The following is a 24742-nucleotide window of genomic DNA, read 5'->3' as shown; positions in this document are numbered from 1 at the left end:
CTTGCTTCTTCTTTTGTTTTGTTTAACTTGGGCTTTCTGGCCGCACTGCAGTTCCCATGCGCACATCAGAGGCGTGATGCTAAAATCAGGCCTGTTCCATTTGGGCAAAGAATATCGGCCCAACTGTCCATTGCCCCGCGGCTAGCAGGTCATTTACGCTTATGTAAAGGAGTGTCAGTGCTGCGAGCTCTGCCTTTGCTGTTCACACCCCCCAAGCGGCAGTGTGTGTGACGCCGCAGAGGCTGAGAGTGGAGGATCGGGCCCATTCAGCTATGTGAGAGGTACACGCTGTGGAGGACGAGAACGCTGAGTGATTGCAATGGCAGGTTCTTATCACAGCACGTTCTTAGCCGCCTTTTTGCTCTGCAGTGTCCTACGTTCTTCAGCGAGGAAGCAGTGTAGTGCGTTTAACCCCCAGCATAGCTTCCCTGGCTAGATATAGGGAGGAACCCTATGTACTCAGGATGGGAGAGGGGCTCAATGCCACGGTGTATCCCTGAGACCAGGTGGGGGAGGGAATATCTTTTACTGGGCCAGCTTCTGGTGGTGCGAGAGACGGGTAGGGTAGCTGGGCAGCTGGTTTCTCTCACCCGTGGAAGTTGGGCCAGTAAGAGATTCTCTTGCCCACTTGTGTCGCTAATATCATGGACCAGCACGCTACAGCAGCACTGCATATAGTATGGTGCAGGCGGAGGAAGAGGGGTCAGCGACCTAAGCCAAGGAGCAGGAGAATCGTATCTACCAAGGTTATCTGGCAGAGCCTTCTGGGAGGAGACTGGGGCTGGAAGAGTCTAACTAGGAGACCAAGATGGAGAGGACATTTTTGGAGCTCCCCATCGGTGGTTTTGCGCAGAACTCTGATAGTTTAATCCGTAATACAGTAGACCCTTTAGTTACATGAGGCCTCTGTTCCGCGCACCCTCGCATAACGCGAATTTTGCGTGCAGGTGGGGTCTGGCTTTTTCCCTGGCGGAACACATGTTCTGCAGCCGGGGAAGCAGCAGAAAGGTAAGTCCCAGGGTGTGGGGGAGCAGTTGGAGAGGGCTAAGCCTGGGGTGGGTTAGGGCTGCAGCGGGGCAAGGGGTGGAGTTGAGCCAGAGCCCAGGGGGGTTTGAACCAGGGCCACACGCAGGGGGTTGGGTTGTACTGGAGCCGTGCATGGGGGGGGGTTGAACCAGGGCCACGCGCAGGGGGTTGGGTTGTACTGGAGCCGTGCATGGGGGGGGTTGAACCAGAGCGTGGGGGGGTTAAACCGGGGCAGGGGGGTGGGTTGTACTGGAGCCGTGCATGGGGGGGGTTGAACCAGAGCACAGGGGGGTTAAACCAGGGCAGGGGGGTGGGTTGTACTGGAGCCGTGCGTGGGGGGGTTGAACCAGGGCAGGGGGGGTGCGTTGTACTGGAGCCGTGCATGGGGGGGGTTGAACCAGAGCACAGGGGGGTTAAACCAGGGCAGGGGGGTGGGTTGTACTGGAGCCGTGCGTGGGGGGGTTGAACCAGGGCAGGGGGGTGCGTTGTACTGGAGCCGTGCATGGGGGGGGTTGAACCAGAGCGTGGGGGGGTTAAACCAGGGCAGGGGGGTGGGTTGTACTGGAGCCGTGCGTGGGGGGGTTGAACCAGGGCAGGGGGGTGCGTTGTACTGGAGCCGTGCATGGGGGGGGTTGAACCAGAGCGTGGGGGGGTTAAACCAGGGCAGGGGGGTGGGTTGTACTGGAGCCGTGCGTGGGGGGGTTGAACCAGGGCAGGGGGGTGCGTTGTACTGGAGCCGTGCATGGGGGGGGTTAAACCAGGGCAGGGGGGTGCGTTGTACTGGAGCCGTGCATGGGGGGGGTTGAACCAGAGCGTGGGGGGGTTAAACCAGGGCAGGGGGGGTGGGTTGTACTGGAGCCGTGCGTGGGGGGGTTGAACCAGGGCAGGGGGGTGCGTTGTACTGGAGCCGTGCATGGGGGGGGGTTGAACCAGAGCGTGGGGGGGTTAAACCAGGGCAGGGGGGTGGGTTGTACTGGAGCCGTGCGTGGGGGGGTTGAACCAGGGCAGGGGGGTGGGTTGTACTGGAGCCGTGCATGGGGGGGGGTTGAACCAGAGCGTGGGGGGGTTAAACCAGGGCAGGGGGGTGCGTTGTACTGGAGCCGTGCATGGGGGGGGTTGAACCAGAGCACAGGGGGGTTAAACCAGGGCAGGGGGGTGGGTTGTACTGGAGCCGTGCATGGGGGGGGTTGAACCAGAGCGTGGGGGGGTTAAACCAGGGCAGGGGGGGTGGGTTGTACTGGAGCCGTGCATGGGGGGGGGTTGAACCAGAGCGTGGGGGGGTTAAACCAGGGCAGGGGGGGTGGGTTGTACTGGAGCCGTGCATGGGGGGGGTTGAACCAGGGCAGGGGGGTGGGTTGCACTGGAGCCGTGCATGGGGGGGGTTGAACCAGGGCAGAGGGGTGGGTTGTACTGGAGCCGTGCATGGGGGGGGTTGAACCAGAGCGTGGGGGGGTTAAACCAGGGCAGGGGGGTGGGTTGTACTGGAGCCGTGCGTGGGGGGGTTGAACCAGAGCGTGGGGGGGTTAAACCAGGGCAGGGGGGTGGGTTGTACTGGAGCCGTGCATGGGGGGGGTTGAACCAGGGCAGGGGGGTGGGTTGTACTGGAGCCGTGCGTGGGGGGGTTGAACCAGGGCAGGGGGGTGGGTTGTACTGGAGCCGTGCGTGGGGGGGTTGAACCAGGGCAGGGGGGTGCGTTGTACTGGAGCCATGCATGGGGGGGGTTGAACCAGAGCGTGGGGGGGTTAAACCAGGGCAGGGGGGTGGGTTGTACTGGAGCCGTGCGTGGGGGGGTTGAACCAGGGCAGGGGGGTGGGTTGTACTGGAGCCGTGCATGGGGGGGGTTGAACCAGAGCGTGGGGGGGTTGAACCAGGGCAGGGGGGTGGGTTGTACTGGAGCCGTGCATGGGGGGGGGTTGAACCAGGGCAGGGGGGTGTTAAACCAGGGCAGGGGGGTGGGTTGTACTGGAGCCGTGCGTGGGGGGGTTGAACCAGGGCAGGGGGGTGGGTTGTACTGGAGCTCCATGTGGTGGGTTTGAACCATGGCAAGAGGATGGAACCGGAGCCACGCGGGGGGGTGCAGTTTGAACTGGAGCCACGCATGGGGGATTTAAACTGGAGCGGGAGGATGGAACCTGGGCCACACACATGTAGGGGGTTTGAACCGGGGGAGGAGGGCGTTGAACCGGGGCCAGGTGTGAGGAGCGGTGACCCAGAGCCAGAGCTGGGGTGGCGGGGTGAGCCGGCAGGAGGGTGAGCCAGGGACGGGGTGGTTGAGCTGGAGTCACGCCTGAGGGGTAGTGAGCTGGAGCCAGAGGTGTGGGGGGGGGTGAGCAGAGCTGGGGGGAGGGCCTGAGCCGGGGCCGTGCGGAGCTGGGGCTGGGGGGAGTGAGTTAAGCACAACTGGAAATCACGCATTTCCAAGGTTTGCTGTAGGAATCGGGTCAGCTGCGTAACAGCAGGGTCGCGTACTCTGAGACCTCACTGGATGGCAAATGCTGCATTAGCCCAGCTGATTGCGTAGCTCCCCTACCATCTCCCCGAGCAATGGAACGAAGAGTGACGGTCGGGAACTGCTCACCCGGCATTTATTACTGTCCGTGGCTGCAGCAAGCAGCATTTCCAGCATCACCTTCCTACTGAATGGCCCCGGCAGATAAAGTTAGTGGGTGGATAGCCAGTTGGGGTGAGTTCAACATCCCGTTCCCTTGGGCTGTGACCTCAGCAACTCATCACGTCCCACAGGGAACTTTGAAACAAATTGTCTTACAATGTCCGTCCCCCGCCCCATCTGTGTTGCAGTGCGTGGACAATATTCGGTGCAACGGCCTCATGATGAATGCATTTGAGGAGAACTCAAAAGTCACAGTTCCCCAGATGATCAAGTAAGTGCGCTTTGCGCTGAGATGTGTGGCTGTGAGTGCAAGTGGCACTTGACTACAGAGAACCTGGGTTTAACTCTGCCCCAGACCAGCAGAACACCCTCTGCACGCCGCAAGCGAACAGCATTCAAATCACTGATGTCGCTCCCCTGGGAAGGCAGTGGGAGCTCTGCCTGCCTCATCTGTGCAAGACTAAAGCCTCGTATGTAATCCTACTTGCAGCGCACCAGTAGTCAGTGATCCCCACCAGAATACGGTGGCAGTTAGTGATGCGCGAGTGCGAGGAGAGATTACACAGCAAAGCCTGGGCTGTTTGTTTGGGGCCACGAGGGTTTCCTCTGTGTCCAGGAGCTGCGGCGTGCTGTGTTGAGCATAGCGATTATCACAGCCTGGTAGCAGGGCTTTGTCGGGGGTGTTGTGGGAGAGGACCTGAGCTCAGGGCTCTGTGACGGAAGGAGCTGTGTGGGTAGGGGAGAGCTTCACAAGGACAAATGCAGAAGAGAAAAGAAAAGGTTGGAAGGAAAAGCTACCAAGAGGGACTGCAATGGCAGCTGCCTCTGGCGATGAAGCCCACTGCTAGCACGCTGCCATTCCTCCTGCTCTCCTTCCCTGCTGCTCGGAGGCCTTTCCACTGGCACCGTTCCCTTCTGGACCACGGGGTTTAGAAATAACTGTGACTGATGTAAAGTTTTCTGACACGCGGCTGAAATGGGTGTGGAGGGGTGAAAGACAGGAAAGCACCAGAGGCCCCCGCCCTGGCTCCTGGCAGCACAATAGCAACCGGGATAAGCTGATAGGAATCTATGACAGCACACCCTCCAGTAGACACCCACCGTGTTTTCCTGGCCATTGCCACTGTCCTCCAGGCCGTCAGTGCAAGCTCTTAGCAAAGCCAGGCGCCAGAGCTGGCAGCAGGCTGCTGGAAGTGCTGCCTACCCCTGGCTTGAAGTGGTATCCAGGTGACAGTTTTGTTCCTGAGCTCTCAGCACACCCCTGGTGCAAAGGGGTCCCCTGCCCCGATGCCAGGAAGCTTCCACCCATGAACCCATTTCATTCCAGTCACCCTGACCACAAAGCAGTGCTGGGCCTCCTGGCTGGCCCTTTGCTGCAGTACAGATGTGGCTGAGCCCAGCCCACCCTTGCAGTGACTCCCCAGGGCTGTGTCTACACGTGCCCCAAACTTCGAAATGGCCATGCAAATGGCCATTTCGAAGTTTACTAATGAAGCGCTGAAATGCATATTCAGCGCTTCATTAGCACGCGGGCGGCAGCCGCGCTTCGAAATTGACGCTCCTTGCCGCCGCGCGGCGCGTCCAGACGGGGCTCCTTTTCGAAAGGACGCCGCCTACTTCGAAGTCCCATGAGCTCATGGGAATAAGGGGACTTCGAAGTAGGCAGCGTCCTTTCGAAAAGGAGCCCCGTCTGGACGCGCCGCGCGGCGGCAAGGAGCGTCAATTTCGAAGCGCGGCTGCCGCCCGCGTGCTAATGAAGCGCTGAATATGCATTTCAGCGCTTCATTAGTAAACTTCGAAATGGCCATTTGCATGGCCATTTCGAAGTTTGGGGCACGTGTAGACACAGCCCAGCTGTGTGATCTCAGGGAGGGCAGGGCTAGGGCTCTGCTTTCTCCCTCCTAGCCAGCCAGCATGGGCATGGCACGGGCAGCCCAGGTTGCCTTTTCCTGAGCCTGTTGCATGGGACTCCCCAGGAAGAATTCTTGCTGAGTCAGGCTCCAGCTGGTGTGTGGCCGTCCTGCACCCTGCACTGCCTGATTGTGCAGAAGCCACAGCAGCTGTGCATGCTTCCCAAAATCCCCACAAACATGCCCCACCTGCTGTGGGTGGCTCTACTCAGCTGCTTTCTCCCACGGCAGACAGGCCAGAACTTCCAAGTTGAGAACTGTTTTTACAGGCAACCTGCTGCTCTTGGTGATCCTCCCAGGGTGATTCCATCCCCGCTGGGTGGTGACTCTCTCATTTGCCTCAGCAGGCTCACAGTTCAGACCGTTAATCAAGAGAAGAGACGTTTTCAGTTAACCTAGGCACATCAGAACCGTCGGGCTTGGGGCCTCACATGGTTCTATCATGGTGACATGTATCGGCCTAAACAGCACAGCAGCGTCATGCCAGGCCAGAACAGAGCTGTTTTGTGCCCCTGCAGGTCTGATGCCAGCTTGTATTGTGACGACGTCGACATTAGGTTCAGTAAAACGATGAATTCCTGCAAGGTCCTTCAAATCCGCTATGCGAGTGTGGAGCGGCTCTTGGAAAGGCTGACGGACTTGCGGTTCCTCAGCATTGACTTTCTCAACACGTTTCTGCATTCGTACCGGGTGTTCACCACTGCCGTGGTCGTTCTAGACAAACTCATCACGATCTACAAGAAGCCAATCAGTGCGATTCCTGCCAGGTAAGGCTGGGCCTCAGTTTTGCATGAGCTGTAGCCTGGGGGAGGTGGTGTACAGTCTCATGGCTAGAGAGAGAAGGAACTCGGAATTCAGGACTCCTGGGTCCTGTCCATGGCTCCCTTGGTGCCTTGCTGGACATAAATTCCTTTGTAGCTAAGTTACCTTTGCTGTAAAATGCTCAGATGACCCTCACCCCTGAGGAATTTCATTTAGCTGCAGCGTTCTTTGAAGTTCCTTGAGCAGTTTAACATTGCTGCTGTTACTCTGCTGCTCATATTGCAATGGCTGGTTTTCCCCAAGCTACCCACCGTGTCATATGAGTTAGATGCTTTTACCTTTGGCTAAGCAATATTTGGCATCATAAGTCTACAGAAACCACCGAGAAAGCAGAGTCTGTCAGAACGGTCCAAAGGGTGAGAACGAGGAATCTGAGGGCAGATCCAGGCAGGGGGAGGTGGGGGCTAAGCAGTGGGGAAAGGCGGTGAGCTGTGGAATTCTCTCTCGAGGAGCAGGGTAATGTGCCCGGCGGCTGGTGACATCTCCCAGGGAGATGGCGAGACAGCCTCGCAGAGCTTTCCCACCTCATTGCTCAGGCTGAGTTTTGGTTGGCGCCTGTGTACCAGGCCATAATGACAACGGGCCCAGCTGGGCTGTAATCTGCTCCTGCGGCCCATGAAGAGAAGTGAGGAGTTCCCTTAATTTCATCGTCTGTCCCTGTCTCTCTCTGCCCTGGGGAGGGTCAGGAGTGGAGCAGCACATCTTTCGGGAATATAGCATATCTAATGGGGCTCACTGGTCTGGATTTTGCCTGGCTCCAGCCACTGGTAGTCCTGACATTGCACAAGCTCCAGTTTTGCTGCCAAGAGGTCCACAGAGGAGCTGGAAGGTTGTTAGCGTAAAAGTGCCAGTGACAGGGCCGGCTCCCGGAGAGCACCCCCGTAACAAGGCGTGCTCCTGCTCAGGGGGCGCTAGTGCAAGTAGCTCATTCAGGACAAGCTGCTTACAAACTAGCCTGCCACAGCCCAAGCCTGTGGTTCCTCTACCTACGGCAACAGAGAACTTCTGTTTCACCCTGTCGGGTAATAAAGAGTCACACAAGCAGTTTCCTCAGACACTCCTGTTCTCCTGGGCCACCAGCCACAGCCCTCCTTGTATGGATGAGTGATTGTGAAAACCCGTAGAAGATTCCATCGATCCCAAAGGACCAGCTGCATTCCCAGGTCCATATGGAACTCAGATTTTACCCCAACATCATGCTGTTGCCAGTCCTTTAGTACGTAAAATCTGGAGGGTTATTTATAAAAGAAAGAAGGAAAGATGAGCGTTAGAAGCAAGCATCCAACAGTTGCCAAGTTCTTGGTTCAGGATTGTAGCCTACATTGGAATACATTGATGGCTTAAGTCAAGTGTCTGGAATCCTACCATAGCTTGGATGGATCATTCAGTCTTTTATTTAGAACGTCAGTTGGTGGCAAAGTTCCTCCAGAGGTCAGAAGCAGGACAAAATACAGGGGTTTCCAGGGCCTTTTACGTCTTCTGCCATGAGGAGGGAACCACAGTTCTTGCTGTGGGAAAGTACAGCAACCAGGTAGTGGGTGGAGTCATGTGTGGATGTCACTGGTCCATGCGTGACTCAGATCTTTGCAGGGGGGTCCCACTGCCCACCAGTTTCAGCATTCACAGGAAGGCACATCAGATGTGCACTGTCACCTCCCAAGGCCCGTTGTCAGTCAATGAGAATAGCCCTTTTGCAACAGGCAGGTCACATGTGTCACTGGTGCTGCTCTGAATGAAACCCATTGAAATACAAGTGTGGAGTCACCGTACACAACTTCAAACACAAAAATGATACTTGCAGACCCATGGCGTAACCATAACCAGCAAATCATACGCTCTTCACAGCCACCTCGCTCATCCCACTTTGTACAAGATTTGTTGCAAACACAGAACAGTGTGTGGTTGCACTGGTGATCCATAGGGTCATATTTTAATCAGATGTCACACGCCCCTCTTGTGCCAGGGGTGGCATTCTCCTGCCTTCTCCTGGGAACCCCTCAATGGATTCTGCAGAGCTCCTTGGGTTGAGAAAGGAAGGGTGCAAGGGGATGTAGGGAATGACTCTGGTGGGGGAGACATGGCATTGTGCACCCCAAAACACTGCACTCAATAAATACAGCTGAGGAGGATTCCGAAGAAATACACTGGAGGAGGGGAAGGCAGCTTGTCATGTCCGGGGCCATGCTGCCCCCAGAATCATAGAATCATAGAATGCTAGGACTGGAAGGGACCTCAAGAGGTCATCAAGTCCAGTCCCCTGCCCTCATGGCAGGACCAAGTACTTATTCCCCTTTTTATAGATGGGCAGAAAAGCAGGGAACTACAGACCGGTCAGTTTAATTTCTGTGCCAGGAAAGATAATGAAACAAGTAATTAAGGAAATCATCTGCAAACACTTGGAAGGTGGTAAGCTGACAAGGAACAGCCAGCATGGATTTGCAAAGAACAAGTCATGTCAAACCAATCTGATAGGATAATGAGCCTTGTGGATAAGGGAGAAGCAGTGGATGTGGTATACCTAGATTTTAGTAAGGCATTTGATACGGTCTCACATGATATTCTTATCAATAAACTAGACAAATACAACTTAGATGGAGCCACTATTAGGTGGGTGCAAAACTGGCTGGATGACCGTCCTCGGAGAGAGTAGTTCGTAATGGTTCTCAATCCTGTGGAACAGTATAACAAGTGGGGTTCCGCAGGGGTCTGTATTGGGACCAGTTCTGTTCAATATCTTCATCAGCGATTTAGATATTGGCATAGACAGTACACTTATTAAGTTTGCAGATGATACCAAGCTGGGAGGGGTTGCAACTGCTTTGGAGGATAGGGTCAAAATTCAAAATGATCTGGACAAATTGGAGAAATGGTCTGAGGTAAACAGGATGAAGTTTAATAAAGACAAGTGCAAAGTGCTCCACTTAGGAAGGAGCAGTCAGTTGCACATGTGCAGAATGGGAAGTGACTGTCTAGGCAGGAGTATGGCAGAAAGGGATCTAGGGGTTATAATGGACTACAAGTTAAATCTGAGTCACCAGTGTGATGCTGTTGAAGACAGCCTTTGTCTCTGATCACCAGGCAGAGTCCCAAAGAGGATAAAAAAGGGGCACAGCGATTCACTGGGCGCCTGTTCTGGGCTAAAGCGGTTACGAGCCTGCGACACAGAAAAGCTCTGGCCTGGGCTCTGAAGGACTGGTCAGTGCGCAGAGCCCTCGCTGGAGCAGGGAGGTCTCTGGTGAGCTTAGCAGCACGAGGGTCAAGTCCGTGACTGTTTTGAATGTTTTCTCGGTACAGCTCCCCCTTGCGGAGGCCCTGTTCTCTTAGAAAGCGCTAGGCCACAGCTGAATTGTGCAGCGTTACGCGGCTGATGGCCTGGCTTGCCGAGAGTAACCAGCGTAGGCAAGGAACACTCCAGCTCAGCAGTGCCCTGCTCGGTCTGGGGAGAGCGACTCCGGTGCCTACCCAGCAGAGTGCCAGCTGCAGTGCCAGAACCCTGAGCCACTGCCCTGGGCAGACCTTGGAGGAGAGAGAGGGGGCAGTTGCCACAAATGGCGACACATCCCACCCCGAGTCCGTCAGAACCGGCTGGTCCAAGGTGTCTCATGGGGGGGCTGGGGGAAGGCCTGAGATTCTGCAGCGCTTGCTATGCACAGCTGCTCCCTTAGCAAGCCCATCTCCAGCACCCGGCAGGGTGGGGCTGGCACAGGCCTTTGCATCGGAGGGCTTGTGGGTGGGGAAGGGGCTCTTGCACATCTTTTTCTCTCTGTTTCCATTCCTGGTGCTCTCCCAGGACATGGCCAGCCCCTGGCATCAGAGCTTCAAAGACAGGGCAGGACACGCTGGCTTTTTTCTGCAGCAGGAGAGATTTCAGTTAGCATGAGGTCTGGAACAGGCTGCCAAGGGAGAGTGTGAGTCCCCGGCCCTGGGGCAGGTTGGACAAACCCCTGGCAGGAATGGTTGGGCTTTGCGTTGGTCTTGTGGCATTGCAGCGGCTGCACTGGATGGCCTCTTGAGGTCCCCTGCAGCCCCACATCTCTGCTTCTCTGACTTAGGCTCAGCTGCCGCAAGCCCCCTTTTGTTGCAGGACCCAGCGTGGCTGGAGCATAGGAGCATTCTGGCTGTGCCTCCTCCCTGCCCCTGGGCAGCAGCAGGGGTGGGTGGGGGCCGCTCTGTGCCTGTCAGGGAGCCTGTGTGCGAGGCTTTGCCCCAGCTTTCCCCTTCGCCCTGCCGGTGCAGGGAGCAGATGCCCACGGCCATGCAATGCAATGCAGCTGGTGTAACAAATGGGCAAAGGGGACAACCGTGAAGAACTCTGAAGCAGCTTAAATGGGAATCCACTTCTGTTTTAATCCAGGTCACTGGAGCTCTTGTTTGCCAGCAGCCAGAACACCAAACTGCTTTATGGTGAGCCGCCCAAGTCCCCGCGAGCCAATCGGAAATTCTCGTCCCCTCCCCCGCTGTCCATCACCAAGTCCTCCTCGCCCAGCAGAAGACGGAAGCTGTCCTTAAACATCCCCATCATCACAGGGGGGAAGGCTCTGGACCTGGCTGCTCTGAGTTGCTCCTCCAACGGCTATGCAAGCATGTACTCTTCCCTGTCCCCCTTCAGTAAGACCACTCTCGATATAAACAAACTGTACGTGTCCAGTAACTACCCCAATAAAATACCTGATGAAGGTGAAAGCACATCCGAAAAGCAAGAGGGGACTCCTGCGGCCAAGCCAAGTAAGTCACTGGCAGTTCACAGGCTGGTGAGAGCAAACCGTAGAGCGCTGAGTGGAGGGAGGCGGCGGAAGTGGGCCCAGGTTTGTCTCACTAGAAGAGTGCTGGTGGCGTTTGTAGGAATGTATAATCCACCCACAGGAGGCCATGGAACTTACCCCAGCCAGCAGGGACTGTGCAGCAGTCCAGCCAACGTAACAGCCAGGGCGACACGGCCGGAGAAAGTCAACCTAAGATACGCAACTTCAGCTACAAGAACAGCGTAGCTGGAGTTGACGTACCTCGGATCAAACGTCTGCAGTATCCCCCTGTGGGAGGGTGATGGGAGAAACTGTCCCATCAGCTTCCCTTACTCCTCGCCCCCCAGTGGAGTATGGGGTACGGGGCATCATCAGTGGCCCATTTAGCGGTTCCTTACTAGACCCATGAAATGGCCGCATGGGAGATGGATGTCCAAAGCGCCGATCTCCGGGTAAGTAGAGCCAAGCCCAGTGTGGTGAGGAAGAGTCTGCAGGTGCCGTGCGAGGGATTGGAGCAAACACACTAGCTCTTGGGCTGTGGGGAGCGAGGCAGCCCAGCCGTGGTGCTGGCGCTCAGAGCCGTAGCTGAGGAGGAGGAGGCAGGTGACATGGAGGGGCCAGGATGCTCGGAGGCGCTCCCTGGATTACCAGTGGATCAGATCAGGCACTGCAGAAAGAGAGCCCAAGGTGGGAAGGAACACAACTCTTACCTAGCACGAATGGAGGATGAACTCTGCTGGCCTCTGGCCAGGCAGGTCCCCGGCTGCCCCAGCTGACACCAAAATACAAACCTGTAAACATCAGACAGATACAGAGGGAGAAAGGAAGGGGAGGCCAAACCGGGTGGAGAGTAACTGTATCCGTGGTTCCCAGCACAGCGAGTGCTGTGATCCTAACACTGACACCAGCTAGGAGTCTGGCCCCAGTCATCTAGAAAACGTGGTGGAAAGGGCATGGCTCAGAAAGAGACTGACAGCTCTATAACTGTCTATAACTCTATAATTACTCTCAATGAACGGATGGGCCCCTTTTGTCCTGGGATTGTGAATGCCCTGCCATGCAACCCTCCGTCCCTGCTGGGTCCCACCCTGCACTCTCACTGTTAGACGTTCCCAGCCGTAACCCAGAAGCTACCAAGAAAAGCATTCACATGTTCAACGAGAGCAAAAGTTCCATTGCTCAGGAATGGGTGATGGCCCCTGCTATTCCAAGGGCACACTCGTTTGCGCACACACACACGCGTGTGGTCTGTGCAAATGTTATCATCTGAGTGTATAACGCACTCCTGATCTGGGTTCATGAGCTGTACTCCAGTGGCTGGATGTCTACAGTCAGACGGCCCAAGCCAGGCAGAAGAACAAGGCCCATGTGGTTGACATTATGAGAAGGCCTGGGATGTACTAGGGGGTGCAGCATGTAACCCCACTTCCCATTATACTCAGTGGTGTGGCAGGAAGCCTTCCAAGGACGACCAGGATAAATTCCCTGTTACGCTCTTACCTGTGTATTCCATGGCACTGACCTTACGCCAAGGGCGAAACTGCACTAGGCTGTTGTGTCGCTCAGCAGTTCCGTTACCAGGTTCACTCCCATTAACTGGAGCCTACATCTTCAGAGCCTGAGAGGGAGTCTCAGCGTGGAACTCCCAAGCCCCAGGGAGGCTGTCAGCTGAAGTTGGTTTAAGAGCTGAGGGACTTTCTGTGCTGTCTAAGGGGTGGGGGTCGGGGGTTCCCTGGATCAGACAGTGGCCAGTTTAACTGTGCAAATGTTTTGGAATTTAGGACGAATGAAAAACAAAAATGTTCCTCAGGCACCAGAAGATTGGTGCTTTTGATCCCAGTGTGTCCCGTGCTGAACAAAGCAGGGTAACGATTCTCCTTTGGCCCTGGGAGAGATTTGAAGGAACTAAAATGCGGCTGATTCACACCTGCTTCCAAACCTGGGTTTGCTTCAGTCCCCACAGTCACTGGTGGGCAATCTGAGCCAGCTGCTTCTTTTCTGCAGGTTCCGAAGTGTCGGTGCGGGAAGAGTCGGACACGGATCCGAATCAGAGCGATGAAGCAGAAGCAGAGACCTCCCCCACGAAATCGCCAACTACTCCAAAAGCCGTCAAATGCAAAAATTCCTCAGGTGTTGTGTGCGCAGGAGCTCCTCGCGCCTGCTGCGTTCTGCACAGCTACACTCACGCTTTGGAGACGGATCTCCTCTCAGCTCTGGGGGAGCAAATCGGGGGAGAGGGCCACTGAAGTCAGTGGAAATACACCGCTCTTAAACTGACGGACTTGGGGCGACAGACGGGGCCTTTTTCTGGGTAGTCAGAACAGGTCACAGTCTGCTCCTCCCAGGTCCCAGGCCTCTGCCCAGGCCCTGGCTGTGCTGCAGGGAGGCTGCAATCGGCCACTTGCTCTGGCGGTGGCCATATGCCTTCAGGCTCTGGGGAGCAGGGCCCTTCTGCCCAGCGTCAGTCCCGCGCCCCCCCACCCCCAGTCTAGCCTGCAAGGGCCCTTGGCTGGGGGTGTCTCTCTGTGCCTCCACCCAGAGCCCCCCTCTCCTTCTCCACTGCTCACTGCACCTAGCTCCAGGCTGCTCCTGCCCCAGCTCCACTCTCCACTGCACTGCCTCTAGCTCCTGCGCTGCTGTCCTGGCCCCTCGGGCTCTGCGGCTGCAGCCCTGCTCCCAGCACCGGTTTGCTGTGCCTCTGGCTCTCTCTGGCTGGCCTGGCTCTGCTCCCCAGCTTGGCTCGGGGCCCCACTCTGGCTGACCCAGGCAAATCCAGGTCACATGGAGGCTGGGAGCCTCAGAGCTTATTAGCCTGCCCGACTGCCAATCAGGCTGACCTGGAACATTGGCCTCTTCCCCATCGCTCTTGGGACAGTCAGTCTCAGCCCTGATTTCTCATCTTCCTTTACTCCTCCTTCTGACACTGGGGCCAGCTAGCCAGATCCTGCCCTCTGTGTGTCAGGAAAGGGCAACACTCCCGTTCCATTAGCCACAGCTGTGCGGTGCTTTAGACGCTGCATTAGCCAGAGCCCCTTGGGGAAGCCATTCCCTGCAACGCCGTCAGCATTTCTGTCGCATATGTGAGGTCTGTGCTTTGCAAGGGGTCCCCGGGAGAGACTTGGCCAGCAGCCCAGGTGCAGAGATTTGTGCGACTGAGGCGAGGTCAGTCCTGGCCCCTGGCTCTGTGGGGGGTGCCAAGAGAACAGGTTTCGGTGTGTTAACCATTCTGCAGGGCTCTCATTCCATCCGCTGCTGTTTAATGACGCGAGGGAGGCCAGCGCCTTCTCCTACACACTCCCTTAACAGCCATTTACAATCATTTCTATGGACCTGTCTGCGCTGGGAGGGGGCACGTGGGCCAGGAATCCTAGGGGTGTTGCTCATGCGTGTCCAAGGGCCCATAGGTACATTAACCGGGAAACACGGGGAGACAGTCTTTACCTTCTGCGCCTGGAATAGCTGACACCGTCCTTCCACTTCCTCGCTAGAGTTTTCCTTGTTCTCCTATAACAATGGAGTTGTGATGACGTCTTGCCGGGAGCTTGACACCAACCGCAGCGCCCTGTCTGCTGCCTCGGCGTTTGCGATAGCGACGGCTGGTGCCAACGAAGGCACCCCGACCAAGGAGAAATACAGAAGGATGTCACTGGCAAGCACAGGTGAGGCACCACAGGGATGCCCAGCGCTCTGTGGCTTGGGCCCGGGGCAGGTGTCCCTCTGGGGAGAGAATCGGGGCTCCCCAGTGCTGGAGAGCGTAACAGAGTTTCTGTGCGTCCTGGCTGTGCCAGGTGACAGATTCCTCAAGTCAATACACCAGCAGCCCATCGTCTCCAGTAGGGAACACCCCTTAAAAACAGACCAGGCACCACAGACGGCCCCCTGCCCCTTAGATCCTCCAGCAGCAGCGTTGCCCAACACCAGTATCAGAGCCCCAGGACCAGGTGTGGTCGGCTGGCCCTCGGCGTGAACTTGAGCTTGTGTAGCTTTGAGTCTCTCACCCCTGGATTCCCACAGGACCCCCACTCCTGGGCTACATCGCTGCACCCTGCAGCAGCTCAGCTCATTCCTCAAGTCCTGCTCAGAGCCGAATTTACAGCCCCCTTGTTGCTCACCTCTAGCAGTGCATCCCTGGGCCCACTGCAGCCTCCCAGCCCTTTGCTCACGTGCAGCCTGCCTCATGCCACAGGGCTGAGGGGAAAGGCCAGCCACACCTCACAGTGAATCCCCCTTGTGACTGGGGCTCCTGGCAAAGCTCCCCCCACTCCCTTTCTGTGGCCATTTAAATGCCACTTCACCAAGGGAGCATGTTCTGCAGGGGCAACTGGTACAGGACCACTCATTAGCCTTTTCCCAGGAGGGATGGGGGTGCATTCCACAGCTCACACCTGCAGGCTGATCCCTTGTACCACAGCTGGGCACAGCAGGAGAAGTGGGTCCAAGACTGGCTGGCCCTGTGCAGATGATGCAGTGGCTCATCCCCATCCTCCATTTCATAGAATCACAAAGTCCTTGGGCTGGAAGGGACCTCAGGAGGTCATCTGGTCCAGCCCCCTGCCCCAAGCAGGATCAACCCCGACTAAGTCATCCCAGCCAGGACCTTGTGCAGTCGGGACTTAAAAACCTCGAGGGATGGAGAATCCACCACCTCTCTAGGCAACACATTCCAATGCTTCACCATCCTCGTGGAGAAATAGTTTTTCCTAATATCCAACCTACACCTTTCCCTCTGTAACTTCAGACCATTGCTCCTTGTTCTGCCATCTGACACCACTGAGAACAGCCTCTCTCCATCCTCATTAGAGCTCCCCTTCAGGAAGTTGAAGGCTGCTATCAAATTGCCCCTCAGTCTTCTCTTCTGCAAACAAAATAAGCCCAAATCCCTCAGCCTATCCTCAGAGGTCATGTGCTCCAGCCCCTTAATTATTTTTGTTGCCCTCTGCTGAACCTGCTCCAGCACATCCACATCCTTTTTATACTGGGGCAGCCCAAAACTGGACACACCCACAGTTTTATTTGTGCACACAATCCAAGTGTTTGCATGCACACTTCTCTCTCATGTACTAACCGGCCGGGCTATCTCACACTATTTCCGTTAAACTGCTACTATTTGCAAGTAATTCCTAAAAGAAACATGCGGGTGCTAAGTTCTCTGTAATGCTTTTAGGCTTTCCCCCAGACCAAAGGAATGGGGACAAAGAGTTTGTGATAAGAAGAGCTGCGACCAACAGAGTTCTCAACGTTCTGCGGCACTGGGTCTCCAAACACTCACAGGTACTCCCGTTGGGGGGAGAGTGCAGAGCAACAGCAGCAGTGGGGTTTGTTAACACGCTTGCCCCACACTTGGCTCTGTCCAGATGCAGGCCAGGATGCTAGGGCAAACGCATAACCTGAGTCCAGTACCACCCCGCTTTTCAAGTCCTCATGTGGAGAGTTTCTGAGGCACATGCAGCTTGGAACTGACAAGCTGCTGCTTTTCTTTAGGAGGAGCAGATGGCATGTTCTGTCCCTTCTTGCAGGCAGAGGTACCTCAGTCGTTAACCACGCAGAGCCTTTTAAAGGGAAATAAGGCAACACCCCTGCTTCCAGAGTGCCATAATCCCAACAAAAGGAGTGAAGAGCTTTAACTATATGTGCTTTTGGCAGGACTTTGAAACTAATGATGAGCTAAAATCCAAAGTGATCAGCTTTCTGGAAGAAGTCATCCATGATCCTGAGCTCCTGACCCAGGAGAGAAAAGCAGCAGCCAACATTATAAGGTAAAGATTGACGAGTAGGAATGTATGTTCGGTCAGAATGTTCTCTTGCCCGTTTGCAACTACCAGCAGGATGGAGGGGGAGGAATACGTTCTCAGAGCAGTTTTAGCAGTTATTAGATGACAAGCCCTGATGTACTTACATGTGGGGAGGGATAGCTCAGAGTATTTGCCTGCTACACCCAAGGCTGTGAGCTCAATCCTTGAGGGGGGCTGGTCTGGGGCAAATAGATTTAAAACAAAAATCTGTCAAGGATGGTGATAGGTCCTGCTGTGGGTGCAGGGGACCGAACTCAAGGTTCCTCCCAGTTCTATGAGATAGGTATATCCCCAAATAGAAATAAACCTCAAAAGGGGCCAGAGTCTCTTTGCAGTGACATGCTGTGAGGACCAGATACTCCCAGCCCAGGCAAGTTGTATATTTAGTTTTTTTACAAGTACAATGAAAAAGCACAACCCTGGCAGGGCCCTGGGGAGTGTTCAGGAATCCACAAACAGCCTACTAAATAAACAGACTCTTCAGTCCCCCCCCAGTGAATCAGATAACCCAGAAACAGTGTAAATGGAACAGACATTAATCACCGCCCCATGGTTTCCAGAGTCCCACCCCACGGCTGCCAGTCCCACCCAACATGTCTCTTGCCACAGACAAGGTGGGACTTGCAACCCACTCGGACAGCTGGCACAGCTCCAGGGAGGGAGGAAGTTCCCAAGGTCAGCAGCAGAAGTGTCATGACTGGGGCTGGTGTGGCCAGCCCCAGGGGTCAGAGCTGGAGTGGGAGTCAAGGGAAGGGCCCAGGTCAGAGTCAAGCCAAGGGCTGAAGGCAGTCAGAAGGGCAGGAGCCAGCACAGGTCAGGAGAGCAGGACTTAGGAGCCAGGTGAGCTGGTTGGGTCCAAGGGAACCAGCTGGGAATTCACCCAATTGGACAGGCAACTTCCTGTGCTTCCTTCTGGCTTTAATATTACAGCTGGCTCAGTCGGGGCTGGGTAGTCCCCACTCAGAACAGCTGTGAGTGCTGCGTCTGGTGGGAGTAGGCTTCCACTGCCTGCTTGGCCCACTAGTTACTAGCTGGGTGGTGGCAGCAAAGGCTGTCTGGGGGCTCATGGGCCCAGGTTCAAAACCTAGGGATGGCTCATTGCAGCCAGACCTATTGGCCAGTCACTGCAGCAGACTCCAGTACTGCTGTGTGCAGGAGGCACCGTCTGCACCGGAAGGCAGGCTTGAGCCATGCCAGGGTCTCCTTGGCATGCCAAGGGCTACGCTTCGGCAGACAGGTCCCCTCCAACACACACACACCAATTGTTTTTAACTCACAGTGACGAGACGTGTGCTGGAGGGGTGAGTCTCGCTGCTGCTCCATGCCCGGGGTCATGGCCTGTGTTTAACCTCTGCCGCAGGGACAGTCTCCCATTACCCAGGAGCTGGAAAGCAAGAGCCCTGTGTGCCTCGCTCCACTGTGCACTGGGACTCACAGGCACTTGAGGCTGGTAGCCCATCACACAGCTCCCATCCTCCACCTTGGTCACTGTGTGGCACATGCATGGAGCACGAGCTGGCCTGTCCGTACGGCGGGCTGGTTAACAAGGGCAGCCCGGGGACCTGCCTGCTAGGTAGCTCTGCTGCCTGGCATTGAGCAGCATCGTCCACGTTCAGGGAGGTGTTCATCACCTGGATCCTACAGCCACCCGGCATGTGGCATTCCCACCCAGCTCAGCGGTAGGCCCCTGCGTGGCAGAGCCACGTAGACCAGAGGGAAGGAGAGACACTGCCGCTTCCCACAGGACAGTACTGGCTCACACCTTTTCAGTGGGAAGGGCAAAGGGTGCAGAGTCTCTGAAGCGCTACAGACGGCTTGGTTCTTGTGAAGCTACAGACTAACCCAGCTGCCCCTCTGGGACCCACTGGGAGTTGGACTCACAGGGATCCCAGGTCGCAGTTTGACATGTTCACCTTTCTACAATAAGTACAATGACAAATCTGCCGCCACCGAAACAGCTTCTTCCACACTCCTGAGAGCTGAGTCCATCAGAACACCAGCTGAGTGCCACTCTCTACACAGAGGCGCTCCTCCTTCTCCGACTACGGCAGCCCTCCCAGGAGGCTGGTTGCTCTTGCGTACCCCCACGGTTACCTCTCTTCAAAGCAACTTGGTTACAAAGTCAGACATAAAAGCCAGCAGTACCACGGCGCACGGTTATTGGAAAATGGCCGCCTTGTCATCATCACCATTTCATACAGCCATCAAAGAAAGCACTGGGCATATCAATATTGCGCTTACACGTGGGTGTATCGCCTGTAGAGCAAACTAACCAAGTCATTGGCTGTACAGAATTGTTGTTTGTACTGATGACGTTAGTGCATTTTCTGTAGCCTGTTGTGAGACTAAGCAAACATCTAGCTGAGATGATGTCCATCCCCAGTCGTCGTCATCAGATCGTCTCCCCCACACCCCCACCCCTCAAAGAGCTCTGTGTACCCATAAGGGTACCTCACCCCCTGGTGGAGACCCACGGCTGGGGAGCTCAGACGTGTGTACAACCTATTGTTCTTTTAGCTAAAGGGACACTTCTTTTCACTGCACAGGACTCTGACGCAGGAAGATCCAGGAGACAATCAGATAACGCTGGAGGAGATCACACAGGTGGTAAGTGCTTTTCTCCCCTCACTTCTTTGAATCACCATCAAGCTGATAGAACGAATGACTCTTGTTCTTCTGTGAGGCACTGGCCTACTTGTGCGTTAGCACGATCAACACACAGCCCTGTCCCTTCGTGATTATCACAGAGTCTTCTTTAGGGTCTTTTACACTGCACGGCTGTTACCCTGTGAACCGTCAGGCACTACGGCTGAGTAAATAGTGCACAAAATGTCCAGAGAATATCTGCTTAAAATATTTTGTGTGCCTGTACTTCGCCCTTTGGCTTGACTTCCTGTGAGCATTGCCCTCCCATGTTTCACTAGTACACGTTCTTGGAAGGCAGATTTCAAAGTCTTCTGTGACAGTGAATTTTCTGTTTGCACACACAAGTACCCTTAGTGCAAGGCCTTGTGTGCTCATCCGATCCAGGACAGAAATTATCTAACCACCTGGAACAGAGAGTGAACTAAATTTCAGACCTATTCCTAGCACTTAAAAAGTTAAGTCTGCTTGCAGGTAAAACAGACGAAATTTCACCCAACAAATTATTCATTGTGAATTATTGGTGTAACTCTACCTGGTGTGATATGGCTGATCACTGAGTGGCCCCAAAATACACTGAAAGGTGATGTGTGTTTTCAGCATGGGGCGTTGGGAGTGGATCACACAACTCTTCATGTCTGCAGAGTTTGGGCACAGATTTCAGCAATTTCAGTAATAACAAACCCAGGTACATCAAAGGGTCGCTTTTCCCCTGTGCTGGTAAATCCACAGCCATGTATAATGTGTTGATACCTGAGCACTGGCTCTGACCTCACACTGGTGTAATACCAACCCACACCTTCGAAAACCATGTGTCCAGTCCCAAAAGTTATGAGATGAGCTTAAAAATCATGAGATTTATGAAAAGAACAAAGGTTGTCATCTTCTTTTGATTTGCCTCCTGGCTTCTGATCCCTTGGGGCCATTCACTTCCCATTTTCAAGCTTTTCTCTACAAGCCTGAGGGCCACACACTTACTTTTTAAAAAAGCAAGCATGTGGGGAGTCTCATGCAGACCACCAATCCCAGGGCTGAGATTTTGGGAGTCACCCCCAGCCCCCTCCTGGGAGACTCCCAGTGAACTCCTTGGAGTTGGCAGCACGGCACTCTGGATGCTAAACGTGTGAGTGCACACACAGTCACTTGGCATGTTCCGGTTTAAGGTTCCTTTTCGCTCAGCATGAACTGTGAGACCAGGTCCAGGTCTGGATTTTGAACCCTCCACCTGTCCAGAACTCCAAGGTGTTCCAAGTCAGGGCTCTGGTTCAGGCCCGTCTGGAGAGTGTTTTGTCTCTGCTCTTAGAAGGGACCCCAGAGGTTCTCTGGTCCAGCCGCCGCCAAGAAACAGGATTTGTGGTGTCCCAACCAGAGTGGCTCCAGCCTGCATTAGACAACCTCCAGTGAAGGAGCTTCCACAGCCTCCCTGAGCTGTCTGCTCCATTGTCCTGCTGCGCCGACACCCAGGGAGTTTAATCGAATCCTGCTCTGCTGTCCTTTGAACCCCTGGCCTCGTGTCCTGCCCTCTGGGGCAAAGAGAGCAGCTTCTCTCCAGCTTTCAGCAGCCACCGAGTGTCCACGACACCATCATGTGCCCTTTGAGCTCCTCTTTCCCAGCCTGAGCAGGGTGGTTCCTGCAGCCCTTGCTCGCCTGGCTGCATGCCGCCCCTTTGCTCAGCGCTGCCGCTCGCCTCCGGATCCTCTCCAGTGTCTCTCCGTCCCTTCTACCCACTGGTGACCAACACTGGGCCCAGGGCTCCACCGAGGCCCAACCAGTGCCGAGTAGGGCAGCGGTACCTTGTCCCGGACTCACCTGCATTTGCGTCTCCTGCAGCAGCGGGGCAGTGCCACCTCGTGTTGGTCCTGAGCCACCACCACTCTCAGCTCGGTCTCTCAGCAGTGCTGCCACCAGCCAGTCAGCTCCTGTTCTGTGCTTGGCTTTTCTGCCCTCGTGTGGCCCCTGGCATTTGTCTGCCTGGAGTTTCATTTCGTTGTTTGTAGCCCAGCTCGCCTGTGTATCGAGATCCCCCTGAATTTCAGCTCTGTCCTCCACTGCATTGGCAACCCCGCCCCAGCTCTGTGTCACCGGAGCCTGGGTCAGTACGCTGCCCGTGCCCACAGCCAGGTCAGTGATACGTCTGCTGAATAGCACTGGCCCCACAGCCGACCCCCTGGACCCCGACCCCATCCCATTCAGGGGTTCTGTTGACATATTTTTCTCCAGCTTATTTACCAGAATGTCCTTGGGGAGTGTCAGATGCCTGGCTGAGATCCAGGTGTATTATGCCCACCACGTTCTTCCCAATCACCAAACCAGTTACCTTGCTACAGAAGGAAATCAAGCTGACTTGGCAGGATTGGTTCTTGGGAAATCCCTGCTGTCTGCTGTCAGGCCTCGGTGCACCATGTGTTTGCACACTGAACGGTTTGTACGTGGCTTTAGTCGCTCCCCAGGTATTGAAGTAGTTCAAGTTCTGTTTCTCTTGTGGTGTAAAGGGTTTGCTGCAGGCTGGAATTCATCTCCTTTTGGACCAGCTGGCCCCACTTCAGCAGGCAGGGAGCCACTCACAGGCCCCCTTGACTCTCTGGGCACTAAAGAAGATGCACAAAGAAATTCCATCTTGATATTTTCTTCCCAGAACCCATTTGCACCAAATAATTCCCTTGGGCCAGCAGCAGACTTTCAGGAGGCTCTTCACTTGTTTTCCACCTGGCTAGCTTTCATGTGCTACTGTCAATGAGGCTGGAGTTCGTTGCTCAGCAGAGCCGAGCACACTTGAACTTGAGGGCACTAGGAGGTTGCTAGCACTCCCCACTGCTGCTGCTGGAGGAGGAACTGTGCTCCAACTCAGCCTGCCTTCAAGGAGTCTCTCCCCACCCTCCTGCACATGGTGCTGCTCTCACAGATGACTCCAGCACCACTCTGAGCCCTGTTTCTTTGCTGGAGTCTTTGGGTTCTGGACAGTGGTGGAGAGCTTCTGCCCTGTTCTGAGGACAAAGAGCTTTATCAAAAGCCATGTTAGATGAACCAATGAGCGAAGGAGAAGCAGTCTTGCGCTCCACACCCCCTGCACTGCCGGCCACGTCACAGCAGACCCGTTGCCATGACTTGTGTAGATACACAACTTCTGCCCTAGCAGTCACACAAGTGCCCCCTGTGCTTTGCATCCCAAGTGCTCTCAGGATGGCGGCTAGCGCTGGAAGTGCCAAAGCAGCGAAACATTCCTGGCTATTAGTTCCCACAGCAGAGCTGGGACATGGCTCAGGGCCGAAGACCGTGTTAACCTTGCATGGCACACGGTGCAGGGAGGAGCAACGCAAGCACCTCCTTTGGCACATTTTCCTGCGAGAGGACGGGCTGGGGGCATGGGACAGGCACCTGCCGGCCTGCTAGGGCACTGTGTGGGGTCTGTGTTGCACATGGCAATGGCCAAGAGGCACTGCAGCATCCAGCATCCCCCCTGGGGAGCACATGCTTGAGCAGTGCCCTGCCACGCATTGAGGGGATGTACTGTGCCCTCAGCAGCACAGCCAGCCAGTGGGGGTAGGGCCTGGCGTGGCCTTACACCCTCTACCCCCTCTCAGGCAGCTAATGCCCAAGAAGGTGTGAGCTGATGCCACAGACTCTGCCCCCTGGGGAGAGTCAGGCCAGCTGCCCTGCAGAGGACAAGAGCAGGGCATGCGTGCCTTGCACCCACCCAGAGACACTGCAGCAGGAGCCAGAGGGCAGCCGGGGAGCAGCAATCATCACTGCTGGAATTCCTTATCAGAGCACAGAGGCTGAGGCCCAGACAGCTGCTGACGCGTCAGACTCTTGCCCTGAGTTAGTTCTGGCACAATCTGTTCCTAACCTCCTTATGGCCTTGAGAGTTCGTGTGCCCCCGTCGACCAAACCCTCTCCTGCGGGCTGCTGAGCGGACAGAAAGTTAACTGGCTTCTGGTGGCAGAGGGAGGCTGTGACGTTCTCTGCTTTCCAGGCAGGGGACCCCGGGTTGCCAGGGCCATGTGCCTCAGCTGGCTGCTGACCTCCCTGGCCCTAGATGAAGAGGGCCTGCAGGGTTACCTAGGTCTGAGGAGGCAGTGATCAGGCCTGGCTCTGGATTAGGCTTAGGCAGGGGGCATGGTTCAAACTGTGAAGTCTTGTGACTAGTCCTGGTGATACTGTAGAGCCTGTTGGTGAAATCGCACTGTTCTGAGGTGGCAGCTGCTAGTTATTAGCCCAGCCTGGAATCCAGGATGGGTTCTCTCACCCTTAGGCCCACCACAGAGGTAGGGCCAGAGATCTGGGCTTCCATGCCACGGCTCTACATCTACTTCTTGTCCCTAAAACGTGTGTGTGTGTGTGAAAGTGCAGTTTAGGCTCGTCTCATGGTTCAGTACAGGCTGAACCTCCCTCATCCAGCACCCTCAGGACCTGCCCAGTGTCAAACAAGAGAATTCACCAGACCACAGGAGGTCAATATTTTCTAACACATCACCAACACTTCCATTGCTTACTGGGCTCTGAGAAGACAGTGAGGTATAAGTTACAGCTAAATAACAGCACAGAACACTGAAAGCCAGGACTGGGGGCTGTAAACAAACTTTATGGGACATGGGGGAACTTGGCCAAACCCATGATAAGTGGTTATCCGGCTAACTAAAATCATGCTGGGTTACGGATGGTGCTGGTTGAGAGAGTTCTGGATTAGAGAGGTTCAGGCTGCACTCCGGGCTGCATTCTGCAATCAGCCCCTCTGCTGCAATCATCCACAACTGCTTTGATGGTGAAGGAAGTCTGAATTTTTGTGCTTCTTAGAAATTATCCCTTTGGCTCAAATAATCAGATTAATTCAGAGACATCCTGTAGCCTGTGTCACGCGGGCAGTCAGACCAGATGGTCACAGTGATCCCTTCTGGTGCTAAAATCTATTAATCCGTTGAGCACCACAAGCAGCACCTGGGGTCTTGCGTACCACTGTGTCATCAGTGCCCTGAGAGTCATAGATGTGGGAGCTGGAGGTGAGCTCCAGCTTTTGGGCCCATCTCCAAGCCTTGGCAAAGGTATGATGCTGTTAGATGTAATGGAAGGGGCAAGGCTGGAAGTCAATGGCTAGCTTTCTAAATGGATGGATACCCACTTCACCTGAACATAAGAGCACCCAAACTGAGCCAGACCAAAGGAATGTCCAGCCCAGTGTCCTGTCTGCTGCCAGCAGC

The 24742-nt window shown here is 55.3% G+C and overlaps 1 protein-coding gene across 1 annotated transcript in view; it reads left to right on the top strand.

Moving 5' to 3' along the window:
• The window catches only part of RASGRF1 (Ras protein specific guanine nucleotide releasing factor 1), a 111255-nt gene that overhangs the window by 69871 nt on the left and 16642 nt on the right, over positions 1 to 24742 (top strand). Inside the window, exons 13-20 of the mRNA XM_075006746.1 lie at positions 3826 to 3908; positions 6066 to 6314; positions 10724 to 11094; positions 13116 to 13241; positions 14600 to 14770; positions 16276 to 16382; positions 16755 to 16867; positions 19450 to 19510. Coding sequence (XP_074862847.1) covers positions 3826 to 3908; positions 6066 to 6314; positions 10724 to 11094; positions 13116 to 13241; positions 14600 to 14770; positions 16276 to 16382; positions 16755 to 16867; positions 19450 to 19510 — 1281 coding nt within the window. The remainder of the gene's footprint in view (positions 1 to 3825; positions 3909 to 6065; positions 6315 to 10723; positions 11095 to 13115; positions 13242 to 14599; positions 14771 to 16275; positions 16383 to 16754; positions 16868 to 19449; positions 19511 to 24742) is intronic.

The sequence above is a fragment of the Carettochelys insculpta genome, chromosome 12 (assembly GCF_033958435.1).
Source record: "Carettochelys insculpta isolate YL-2023 chromosome 12, ASM3395843v1, whole genome shotgun sequence".
NCBI lineage: Eukaryota > Metazoa > Chordata > Testudines > Carettochelyidae > Carettochelys > Carettochelys insculpta.
This window is presented reverse-complemented; position numbering and strand designations above follow the sequence as displayed.